This window comes from Coregonus clupeaformis, unplaced genomic scaffold (genome assembly GCF_020615455.1).
Source record: "Coregonus clupeaformis isolate EN_2021a unplaced genomic scaffold, ASM2061545v1 scaf1441, whole genome shotgun sequence".
In the NCBI taxonomy this organism is placed as follows: Eukaryota; Metazoa; Chordata; class Actinopteri; order Salmoniformes; family Salmonidae; genus Coregonus; species Coregonus clupeaformis.
This window is the reverse complement of record NW_025534895.1, coordinates 15,468-29,147: the sequence shown is the minus strand read 5'-3', so window position 1 is coordinate 29,147 and position 13,680 is coordinate 15,468. Positions and strand designations below refer to the sequence as shown.

The 13,680-nt window shown below is 42.7% G+C and overlaps 1 gene segment (V, D, J or C); it reads left to right on the top strand.

Moving 5' to 3' along the window:
* The first annotated feature begins 10,850 nt into the window (after positions 1–10,850).
* LOC121580035 lies at positions 10,851–13,136 on the top strand. The segment is given in 2 exon segments: positions 10,851–11,304; positions 12,512–13,136. A coding segment is annotated over 1 exon segment (243 nt).
* The last annotated feature ends 544 nt before the right edge of the window (positions 13,137–13,680 follow it).

The window sequence follows — 13,680 nt, the reverse complement described above, 5'->3', positions numbered from 1 at the left end:
AGTCTGTCAAGAGAAATGCATGGAGGCAGTTCTGCTCTACAATAGGCAGGGGTACTGAGCTGGGGGATGTATGGTCTATGTTGAAGAAGATGACTGGAAGAAGCAAGTCCACTCGAATTCCAGTTTTGGTTGTGGGTCAAAAAATGACAAAGAAAAAGCTGACTTGTTGGGGAAGACATTTGCTAGTGTACATAGTGGGGTTACTTTGGATGAAGTATGAAAGCAACGTAGGTGTGAGATTTGAAATGCTCATGTTAATGTGTATAAGAAAGGGATACTGTTGACTCTTCTTTGGATGCTGATTTTACCATACATGACATGCGTTCAGCCTTAATAGGCTGTGGATATACAACCCCAGGTCATGATCAGTTGTGCTTTGTAATGTTTAAGAAATGTAAATGTAATGTACAGTGGGGGAAAAAAGTATTTAGTCAGCCACCAATTGTGCAAGTTCTCCCACTTAAAAAGATGAGAGAGGCCTGTAATTTTCATCATAGGTACACGTCAACTATGACAGACAAATTGAGAATTTTTTTCTCCAGAAAATCACATTGTAGGATTTTTAATGAATTTATTTGCAAATGATGGTGGAAAATAAGTATTTGGTCACCTACAAACAAGCAAGATTTCTGGCTCTCACAGACCTGTAACTTTTTCTTTAAGAGGCTCCTCTGTCCTCCACTCGTTACCTGTATTAATGGCACCTGTTTGAACTTGTTATCAGTACAAAAGACACCTGTCCACAACCTCAAACAGTCACACTCCAAACTCCACTATGGCCAAGACCAAAGAGCTGTCAAAGGACACCAGAAACAAAATTGTAGACCTGCACCAGGCTGGGTGTCACGATCGTCGTAAAGGAGAGTAGACCAAGGCGCAGCGTGTGAAATGAACATGACTTTATTATATTAAAGTATCTAAATACAAAACAAAAGACGACTCGTGAAGTCCACAGTAACAACGACTGAACACGGAACAAAAACCCACAAACACAAGGTGAACACAGACAGTTTAAATATGGCTCCCAATCAGAGACAACGAGCCAACAGCTGACACTCGTTACCTCTGATTGGGAGTCACTCAAACAAAGAAATACAACAACCTAGAAATAGACACAACAGAACTACCAACATAGAAATAAACACATAGAATGAAACACACCCTGGCTCAACATAATGAGTCCCAGAGCCAGGGTGTGACAGTACCCCCAAAAGGCGCGGACTGCGACCGCGCCTCAACTAAACAAAACAGGGAGGGCTGGGGCGGGCATACCTCCTCGGCGGCGGTTCTGGCTCCGGCCTTGACCACCACCCTCCGATACACCCCCCAAAGTACCCCTGGTCCTGTCTAGCCCCGCTGGCCGGAGCCGGACTGACGACACGCGCCCCTGGCTTGGTGCGTGGAACAGGAATGGACCGGAATGGGCTGGCGACGCGCACCACAGACTTGGTGCGGAGAGCAGGAACGAGCCGGACAGGGCTGACGACGCACCCCGTAGGCTTGTTGCGTGGAGGAGGAACGGGCCTTACCAGGCTGACGACTCGCACCCCTGGCTTTGTGCGTGGAGGAGGAACGGGCCTTACCAGGCTGACTTCTCGCACCCCTGGCTTAGTGCGAGTGGCAGGAACAGGCCGGACCGGGCTGGCGACGCGCACCGTAGGTTTGGTGCGAGTGGCAGGAACAGGCCGGGTCGGGCTGGCGACGCGCACCGTAGACTTGGTGCGGGTGGCAGGAACAGGCCGGACCGGGCTGGCGACGCGCACCGTAGGTTTGGTGCGAGTGGCAGGAACAGGCCGGGTCGGGCTGGCGCGCGCACCGTAGACTTGGTGCGGGTGGCAGGAACAGGCCGGACCGGGCTGGCGACGCCGCACCGTAGGTTTGGTGCGAGTGGCAGGAACAGGCCGGGTCGGGCTGGCGACGCATCACCGTAGACTTGGTGCGGGTGGCAGGAACAGGCCGGACCGGGCTGGCGACGCGCACCGTAGGTTTAGTGCGCAGTGGCAGGAACAGGCCGGGTCGGGCTGGCGACGCGCGCACCGTAGACTTGGTGCGGGTGGCAGGAACAGGCCGGACCGGGCTGTGGAGACGGATAGGAGGCCTGGAGTGAACAGCGGCCACCACCCGTCCTGGCTGAATGCCTACCCTCACACACTCTGTGTGAGGCATCCGCACAGGACGTACAGGGCGGTGTACCCCTGGCCTGGTGGCCTCCTGGATTCGCCCCATCTTTGCCTCCGTCGTCCATGCCGTGTGCCCCCCCCTAAAAATTTCTTGGGGTTGCCTCTCGACCCTCCGACGCTGCTCCCACGTCCAGGTTGCCTGTTCCTGGACACGCTGCTTGGTCCTGGTATGGTGGGTTTTTCTGTCACGATCGTCTAAGGAAGCGGACCAAGGCGCAGCGTGTTTAGCGAACATGTTGACTTTATTAAATTAAAGCAACCACGAACAAAACAAATGACGATAGTGAAGTCCACAGTGACAATGACTGAACATGGAACAAAAACCCACAAACACAAGGTGAAGACACACAGTTTAAATATGACTCCCAATCGGAGGTAACGAGTGTCAGCTGTCGGCTCGTTATCTCTGATTGGGAGCCATATTTAAACTGTGTGTCTTCACCTTGTGTTTGTGGGTTTTTGTTCCATGTTCAGTCATTGTCACTGTGGACTTCACTATCGTCATTTGTTTTGTTCGTGGTTGCTTTAATTTAATAAAGTCAACATGTTCGCTAAACACGCTGCGCCTTGGTCCGCTTCCTTAGACGATCGTGACACTGGGAAGACTGAATCTGCAATAGGTAAGCAGCTTGGTTTGAAGAAATCAACTGTGGGAGCAATTATTAGGAAATGGAAGACATAAAAGACCACTGATAATCTGCCTCGATCTGGGGCTCCACGCAAGATCTCAGCCCGTGGGGTCAAAATGATCACAAGAACGGTGAGCAAAAATCCCAGAACCACACGGGGGGACCTAAAGAATGACCTGCAGAGAGCTGGGACCAAAGTAACAAAGCCTACCATCAGTAACACACTACGCCGCCAGGGACTCAAATCCTGCAGTGCCAGACATGTCCCCCTGCTTAAGCCGGTACATGTCCAGGCCCGTCTGAAGTTTGCTAGAGTGCATTTGGATGATCCAGAAGAGGATTGGGAGAATGTCATATGGTCAGATGAAACCAAAATATAACTTTTTGGTAAAAACTCAACTCGTCGTGTTTGGGGGACAAAGAATGCTGAGTTGCATCCAAAGAACACCATACCTACTGTGAAGCATGGGGGTGGAAACATCATGCTTTGGGGCTGTATTTCTGCAAAGGGACCAGGATGACTGATCCGTGTAAAGGAAATAATGAATGGGGCCATGTATCGTGAGATTTTGAGTGAAAACCTCCTTCCATCAGCAAGGGCATTGAAGATGAAACGTGGCTGGGTCTTTCAGCATGACAATGATCCCAAACACACCGTCCGGGCAACGAAGGAGTGGCTCGTAGAAGCATTTCAAGGTCCTGGAGTGGCCTAGCCAGTCTCCAGATCTCAACCCCATAGAAAATCTTTGGAGGGGAGTTGAAAGTCCGTGTTGCCCAGCGACAGCCCCAAAACATCACGGCTCTAGAGGAGATCTGCATGGAGGAATGGGCCAAAATACCAGCAACAGTGTGTGAAAACCTTGTGAAGACTTACAGAAAACGTTTGACCTGTGTCATTGCCAACAAAGGGTATATAACAAAGTATTGAGAAACTTTTGTTATTGACCAAATACTTATTTTCCACCATACTTTGCAAATAAATTCATTAAGAATCCTACAATGTGATTTTCTGGATTTTTTTTTCTCATTTTGTCTGTCATAGTTGACATGTACCTATAATGAAAATTACAGGCCTCTCTCATATTTTTAAGTGGGAGAACATGCACAATTGGTGGCTGACTAAATACTTTTTTCCCCCACTGTAAATGTTTAAGCATATACCTGATGAGGTAATGTAGTGTATCTGTTTCCTGCATGTCTTTGTAGACTTAGGGGCAGTTTGCCAGACACATTAAGCTTAGTCCTGGACTGAAAAGCAAACTCAATTGGATAATCTTCATTGAAAGAGCTTTTAGTCTAGGACAATGCTTCATCTGTGTCCAGGAAACCCTCTCCTAGTGTTTTGTTGCTCTTGGTGTGCTAAACTGTAGAGCATGAATGTAACATACATATTTCTGATGAATTGTTTTGTCTAGAAATGTTTTCAGAGTTTATTTTTGCCTTCATCTTTATAGATTAAGTGTTTTGTTGTTGTCGGTTGTTCTCAGTACTGTAGCTAGTTGTTTATCCTATGTGTATTCTCTCCTCTCCTCTCCTCTCCTCTCCTCTCCTCTCCTCTCCTCTCCTCTCCTCTCCTCTCCTCTCCTCTCCTCTCCTCTCCTCTCCTCTCCTCTTCTCTCCTCTCCTCTCCTCTCCTAATATATTCCATTATACAATAGTAGTAGTAGCTGACTCTCCTCTATCATCTCTCCTCTTCTCCAGCTCTTCCCTCTGTCAGGCACACAGTGTGTCTGCTCCCTCCTGTCCTCTGAGTAACTCTCTGGGTGCTACTGTGTCTACTCCCCCCAGGGGGCGATGGTGAGCTGGGAGGTGGACGATTCGGAGGTTAAGGATGGGGTCCTGACCACCACAGAAGAAGAGAAGGGTGGCCACTTCAGCCGCAGTAGCACCCTGACCCTGAGCAAGGCACGCTGGGAAGATGGAGAGGTGTACACCTGCACGACAACGACACCAGTGATTCAGCCGCCTTCAGGAAAAGTCAATATAGTGTCTAGAGACCGGAATAGCAATTGTAGGGTTCTAGAGAATCCCCACATGATGCTAGTTCTGGAAACATTAGTGTTTTAGAGCTGAATGTTACAGTATAATAGTGAATAATATCAGTAGTGCTGTGTGCTAAATGAAGTATTTTGAGATTATGTTGTACATGTCTTCTTGCCTCTGATTTCAAATGAAGCTTGCTTTGATTAGAAAATAACCCAATAATTGATTTAATCATCATTCCAGTGATCACTATCACATGAATAGGCAGAACACTTCATACTAATTTAGATCAATCAGCTTCTTTTATAATTTCAGCATTGTAGCATATAGCTACTCTCATGTTTTCAAACAGAATTTAAAGGGCATCTGATCCAACAAATACTCTGCAATCATTTCTACAACTGAATGATCCTGTTATACTGTAGCACCAATACCAGTTATAATAATTAGTGATATTTGATAATAAACCTCTAAGATCTGCTCTCAGAACTCACACTACTAAACAGTTACTTTCCATAACATATATATTTATGATGTTTAATTCCTAATATGATTTTATGAAATTAGATATTTTTGCAATGGTTTTCAACAATGTGTGGTCTACACTTCTCCATTATATTTCCCCTGGTCTTCTCTACCTCCAACCACCTGGGGTCAGAGTGAATATCTGGTGACAGTGCTGCTCTATTCTGGGACAAGCAGAACCACCCAGCCCTGTCTATGCTGAATTAACATTACTTTTCTTTTTACTTCAGTAGATCTTACTCTGCATATGGACTGGTAATGTGTTCCAAAACTTCTAATACATTTTTATATACACTTTCAGTTCATGACAATATAACAAGTTACAACCATGATAATGATGATGATGATGATGAGGACGTTGGAGAACATGTGGAGAACATGTGATCTGAATGACACTTTCTAACCATTTTCAAAGTTGACCTCCTCTACTGATCAGTGTTCCATGTCACTGTCATCCCCCTCAGCTCCTGCAGTAGGTCCCAGCTGTAGCAGTACAGTCACTGTGCAGTCTGACTGAGGGAGGTTTTTGTATCTGTGAACACCCAGACACTGTTGGGGTAGTGGAAACTCTGACAGTAGTAATCTCCTGCATCTTCAGCCTGTGTTCCACTGCCACTGCATCTAGATGGAGTGTTTTAGTATGGTAAATAAGGAGTTCATGAGTTCCTCCAGGTTTCTGTTGATACCAGGCAAGACGGGCATCAGAGTAACCTGCTTGATACACATTACTGCACGTTTTACAGTTCAGAGAGACTGTCTGTCATAGGAGAAAAGTTTTCACTGCAGGAGTCTGAGTCACAGTGATCTGTCCTCTGGATTCTGAAAAATAGAATAAAACATTTATATGAAATGAATATCACATATATTAAGCAATTGTTCTGAATAAAATATTTACATGAATATACATTATACTTGTGTAGATTAAATAATTGTTCAACAACAAATTCTGAAAATGGTAACCTTGAAAGCAGAAAGCAAGTGTCCAGATGAAGATGGTGATAAAAGTCATGGTTGTTGTGGGTTCTGTTGTCATGAAGGCAGTGGCGGCTCCTGAAAAAATTCTCAGGAGGGGCAATTTTTCTGATGATTTAGGTGACCTACACACATTTTAAAAAAGATATGTCCAGCAACAACATGAAGACAGGGGCAGCATATAAGTCAATACCAGAAGCATTTATTGACTGATCTGGGGAGATGGATTCCAGTTTCTGTGACAGATTATAAATAATCTCTGATGCCTTTGTTATATTAGCTTTTGGTTGAATGTACTGTCGTAGTAAATATATAATGTTATAGCTTGGTCTGACTAAAATCTTGTGCATGACCCATTTTGTGTTGGGCCTTTGTATTCAATACAATGAACAAGAGTCCTATCTTGTCAGCCTTGTCAGCAGGTGGCTAAGGATAACACCCACGCCATAGGTCTCTCAGTTCTTCCAACTCACGAGTTCTTGCCCTGAGGACACACACACACACACCCCACACACACACACACACACACACACACACATCATCACTGATAAACACACACACACACACACACACACACATCATCACTGATAACAAACACACACACACACACACACACACACACACTGATAACAAACACACACACACACACACAAATCCTCTTCTCTTAGGCTGAACATCTGAAGACAGAGAACCCGACTCAGAGCCAATGCAACAGTGACACTAGCCTGGAGGTGACATCGCCCAACTCATCAGGACCAATCAGAAGATCAGAACTACTAGATTCAACCTACTTCATTTTATTGTATAAAATGTCAGCACACAATGTTTAGGGGCTCTTCTGATAAACTCCCTACGAGTTTGACGAACGGGTCCGTGCACGCGATTGCAGATATCTTTACCTCTGAATAAACTGCCTTATATTATACAATTATCCACCTTGTCCAAAAGTCTCTACTTTTTCTCCGTTCTCCAGTAAACTTGTTTTATCAACAATAGTAAGGTTCAATGACACAGAAAGCAGTTCAATGTCGGGGTACAGAGTCGCTCTCTTACCAGGATCGCGGTCCGCTCTGACCAGGGGTGAAGGTGGCCGGCTCCACCTCTCTGTCCGGGACTCTGTCATCCAGTCAAGTCTCCCAGCTGTATTGGGATTCCGCTGCCAGCAGCGTTTTCATTATTTAGTCCGTTCGTAGCGGGTATGTACACGATCAACAAGATCAGTCCAAAACCGAAGATCAGTCCAAAGCAGAATGTTTGCAGAATGTTTGTAAACTAAGTCTACAAATTAAAAACATAAAATAACGCCACACTGCAGGTCGCAACATAGACGCTGATAGCCGCCATTGTCTTAGTTACGTTCAACGTTACGTCACGTATGACGAAGGGCGTAAGTGCATGCACACAGACACCCATAGAGAATGTATTGAAAGCTTTGAAATGTGAAAAAAATAGATTTTACATGACAGGCTATGAGAGACTTCTGGGCGATTTTCAACCTGACTGAAATCGCCCAAAAAACGGGCGGGGCCATTTGAAGCACGACTTTAGCCTGATTTGACATTTAGTGGCTGGCAGATCAGACATGAACACTGATAACTGCTGTTGCCGTGATATAATTGATTAGAAAAAAAATCCCTTCCTTTTCCCGTTTGGCAGTGCGTCGCCCATATCGCCCTATTGAACAAGCCGTCCCTGCATGAAGGACAGCTCTCAGTCATGAAGTGTTTAACTCACAGGGATATAAACACTCCCAGAGCACTGAAGCATGTGCTGCCAATACAAAGTGTCTTATATGTAAATATTATTCTAGGACAGTCAGACTTTATTAGTAAATGTTGTGTGATGTGATGTAGAAACATGATACCTATGTAATCACTGATATCATTTCTGATATAAGTGCTGAATGGGGACTGATATATTGCTTCCTCAAGCTCTTCCAAAAGTTATGTGCGATCCTCCATTGCATATTTACTCTAAACATATTCCATGTCCCTCCTTTTTTTCTAGTCCATCATCTTCTCCTTCACCAGATCTTCCGGAAGACTAGTAATAATCCCTCACTCCATATTAATTCATAATATGTTTCACTTCCTTCCTTTTCCCGTCCGACAGAATGTCAACCCCTCGTCCTCCTCCGCACTCGTTCAAAACAACTGGGCGTTAAAGGGATCTGTGAGAACAGAAGCATTTTAAAGGTTGAGGCTGATTGTCCAGCCAATCATGGCCTTGATTGGTTAACAAGCCTCATCTGGGATCAATCAAATGCTGGGAAGGTTCTGGAAGGTTCCAGACAGGCGTGGCAGGAGAGAGGTTAAGCTTTGACAGAACCTTAGTTCGTTTAAGTGGCTTACAATAATTTTTTATCATCTCAAAGCAAAGTGTATTATATGTCATTATAAACTGGGTGGTTCGAGCTTGAATGCTAATTGGTTGACAGACGTGGTATTTGAGACCGTGTACCACAGGTATGACAAAACATTTATTTGTATTGCTCTATATAAGTTGGTAACCAGTTTATAATAGCAATAAAGCTCCTCAGGGGTTTGTGATATATGGCCAATATACCACAGTTAAGGGCTATGCCTAGTTACTCCGCGTTGCGTCGTGCATAAGTAGAGCCCTTAGCCGTGGTATATTGGCCATATACCACACCCAATCAGGCCTTTTGCTTGAATAGTCTTCCTGAAAATCAGACTTATTAATAAATCTTGTGTGATGTGATGTAGAAACATGATAGCTTTGTAATCACTGATATAAGTGATGAATGAGGACTGATATAATGATAATAAGCATGTCGTTTTTTATGTGTTATTAGACCAGACACTCTTTTCTGTCTCCCTCCAGTGGTCAGGGTTAGTAACTGCAGTCTGTGTGTGGACCGTGTGATGCCACTGAATGACAGCTCTAAAGGGGAGATCTCCAGAGCTCTGACGTCTCCAGTCTCCTGCTTCACCTGCTGCTCTCTGGAACAACCACAGCATTGGTGTGAAAGAGGATGTATGGGTAATGTTTGTGGGCTTTATTGTATGTGTTTGAATCATGTTAATTAAATTCTAGCTATTCAAAACACAGGTCATCTTTATGGGTTTTGATCATTGCACATCATCTCTTTTCAGATTGGTTGATGGTTTTCCTTGAGTTACTCAACAGAGTCAACATGTAGTTAATGGTCAGGATAAACATTTAGTGATCAGTTATGATCTAAGGTCTTCTAGACATAGCTCTAGTTTGACTCTATTGTTGTTCAGCTCTACTACACACTGTGTCATTGTACTGGATCATCTCCTCCCCTCAGCACCTGCAGTAGGTCCCAGCTGTAGCAGTACAGTCACTGTGGAGTCTGACTGAGGGAGGTTTTTGTACAGCTCTGTATCACTGAGTGAACACCCTGACACTATTGGGATAGTGGAAACTCTGACAGTAGTAATCTCCTGCATCTTCAGCCTGGACTCCACTGATGGTCAGAGTGAAGTCACTATGAGTTCCACTACCACTGAATCTAGATGGAGTCCCAGACTGAAGTGTGGTAGCTTGGTAAATAAGGAGTTTAGGAGCTCCTCCAGGTTTCTGTTGATACCAGGCTAGAAAGTTATTGTTATACACATTACTGCTGGTTTTACAGTCAATAATGACTGTCTGTCCTGGGAGAACAGCGTGCACTGCAGGAGTCTGAGTCACAGTGATCTCTCCTCTGGATTCTGAAAAATAGAATTAAAAAAATTATATGAATAAAATATTACATATAGTAATCAATAGTTCTGAATAGAAATATTAACATTGATATACATTTCAATGGTGTAGATTTAATAAATTTCCAACAGTAAATTCTGAAAAGTGTAACCTTGAAAGCAGAAAGCAAGTGTCCAGATGAAGATGGTGATAAAAGTCATGGTTGTTGTGGGTTCTGTTGTCATGAAGGACAGCTCTCAGTCATGAAGTGTTAAACTCCCAGGCTATAAACACTATTAGAGCAGTGGGGCAGATGCATTATGCAAATAAGAGTTTCAAATCTATTTCAGTTTCCAAGTAGGCTCCCATCGTTAGAATATATTTTGTCCTACATGAGCTTGCTTTTCTAATAATAGTAATTAGGTGGGTGCTTATATTTGTCCTATTACACACATGTGTATTATACGGGAATTGGACAAGTTTTTTGGGGGGGATATCTCAACTCCCCCTGAGACATCCTCGGAGAGTGGGGTCACGGCCAGCATCTGCCATTATAAACGCGACCCTGGAGCAATTAGGGTTAAGTGTCTTGCTAAAGGGCACATCGACAGATGTTTCACAGTGTCGGCCTGTGGATCTGAACTAGCAACATTTTGGTTACTACGCCAACACTCTAACCGCTAGCTACCTGCCTTCCCTTTAATAACACCAAACAGCACATTTTTACTAAAATAACTAATGTATGGCAACTTTTATGTCACACCACCATTTATTTTTATTCTGATGATGATCAGATATAATGAACTGTCTGTTCACTCATGCTTGGTCTCTTATGTAAGTTCCTCTAATCAGTTAGTGAACACTTCTCTAAGCTAAAGCTGGTAGGATTCCTCTGGTAGTGTTGTCTGTCCTCTGTGACTTCACCACCACTGTTAAATCTGAGATCAACATCTTTAATAAAGGAATATACAACATGGATCACTATCACTACTGCTGCTGCTGTTGTCTTTCATATGGACAATATGGAGGAATACTAGCAACACTGGATCTAATGCTGGACTGTATATACAGACTAGGAGAACACCTGATACACAGAAGAAGGAGAAATACTAATATCTGGATTGAAGATACAATACATATTTGTATTATCTAGAAACAGCTTATATAAAGTGTTTGTTTTACCTGGAAGATGTTAAAGTGTATTAGTGTTGATTGTGATTCTGTATGAGTGATCTTCACTGTAACAGCTGCAGCATCACAACACAGAGAGGTTTTTGTACCAGCAGTAACAGGGATTGTATCACTGTGGTGGACTTTTGGTAGCGGCACCAGACTTGATGTTGGAAGTAAGTAAACAACAAAATTAATTGTTTTATTCAGCTTTTGATGTTGTGTTTCAATATCTCTATAAATCTAGCCTCGATATTGAGAATTTTTTAACATACTTTTTTTTACATGATTTTGGGGGGAATAATACAAAGCCTACACATAATATGGCCAATTTTAATTAGTATGTCATTACATCTAATTAAATTTGACCTGCCTTTAAACGATGAGAGTGATTAGCCTACATTTGATTAGGTGTATGAATAAACATACTGTACCTTGTAGGAAATGTTCAATAAACAGGTTTTGCAATTTTGGGGGCAAAAAAAACAAAAAATACTTTATTTCAAATGAACAAGATAAAATCATCTTTGGCAAGTATTCATACCATATTAGAGTCAATTATTTAAACCACAGTCCAAAGAAATTCAGCTTGGCCAATGTTCAGGAGGTTTTTGTACGATCAGTAATAGGGATTGTATCACTGTGGTACACTTTTGGTAGCGGCACCAGACTAGATGTTGGAAGTAAGTAACAAGCTCTCTTGATATTTCTTTCTGATTACACTTATTAAGTATGTTATTCTTACACTCTGTCTCTATGAAAATATTGTGATTTTAGATTTTCAAAATGTTTTAATTGCTTATTACTGAGCCTTCTTTCAAATAACATTTTATTTAATCAAAATGTTAAATTGCAGGTTTATTTGTATGTCTGATTTGTATGATTGCAGACTATAACTCTTAATTCTGGTATGATGACTATTTAATAGTATTGGATATAGTATTCATTATTGTTGCTTTGAGTTCATGGTAGCCTTCACTGTTAGTGTGAAGAGAAAGGGTCTCAGTAATGTTTGTAACCAACTTCATGAACTAACATGGTTGATATGTGATTAAAACCAATCTATGCTCAAATTCTGCAAATACTATGAATATGGCAAGGGTATTCTGATCAGATCCATTCCTAAATAATATCTGTATGACATGTATAACTGATGCTGTATGACTTGTAACTCTACTTATTTAATACTTGTTCGGTTCATTAATCTGCTTTATCATATTACAGTTTGTGTTTATCCACATCTTTTACCAATCTAACTTTTACATTCATATTTAGAAGGCATTTCCAATTCACTTTATTTTGATGTGTCCTTTGCTGAAGATAATCTCTTACTGTAACTGTACTTGATGTAGTTACTTAGTTGATGTGTTCTGTTTGTTCCAGGTAACAGTTCCCCAACCCTCACCGTCCTGCCCCCCTCTAGTGAGGAGCTGTCCAGTACAACAACAGCCACACTGATGTGTCTGGCCAACAAGGGCTTCCCCTCAGACTGGACCATGAGCTGGAAAGTGGACGGGACCAGCAAGAAGCAGGAGGCCAGTCCCGGGGTCCTGGAGAAGGACGGCCTGTACAGCTGGAGCAGCACACTGACTCTCACTGCCCAGGAGTGGACCAAGGCAGGAGAGGTGACCTGTGAAGCCCAGCAGAAATCACAGACTCCAGTCACCAAGACCCTGAGGAGGGCTGACTGTTCTGGGTAGGACCCCTCAGTCACACACCCCTGTGGTTCTGGGTAGGACCCCTCAGTCACACACCCCTGTGGAGAGAGGATGCTGGTTCCTCTGCTTTGACTTACTTTGTTCTAAAATCAGTCGTTCTCTGATTTAGAGATCACTCTGGTGTGGACTAACAGGGGGCTTGGCTTGAGTTCATGTGTCAATCCATTCTGTAGATTGAGATTTTGTTCGTTTTAGATTTGATGTAATCTGCTTTTATTCACTATCATGTTTGCTTTGATGCTTCGATTGTGTGATAATGGATTAAAATAAAGATTTCTTTTTGGAATGCATATTTCTGTTGTTTTTATTAATAAAATGGATCATAGATAGTGTATATTTGCAATATTCTGGAAAAATATGTATTCAGTAAGGCTGATTTAATGGTGTCTTTAAAAACTGTCAAGACTAAAACTCACTCTAACATCATAATGGACCAGTATTTAATACTATCACAATATACTATGATATAATAGAAGAGGTTCTGCCATGGTAGTAGTTGACTGTCTTCATTCATCAGGATACTGAGTCTGTGTCAGACATGTTTGACTTGACAGACTTTACAGTAATAAAATAAGAACTATCAAACAGTCAACCGATATTTTGGACTCTCACGTGTGTTATAGGCTGTGATTCGAAGCTAAATATATTTTAAAAAATTACAAATATTACAAGTGCCACTACTTCAAGATATAGCATTGTTTCCCAAGCTCGGTTCTCGGGACCCCAAGGGATGCACGTTTAGTTTTTTGCCCTAACACTATACAGCTGATTCAAATGATCAAAGCTCGATGATTAGTTGTTTCTTTTTTTATCAGTAGTGTAAAGCTAGGGCAA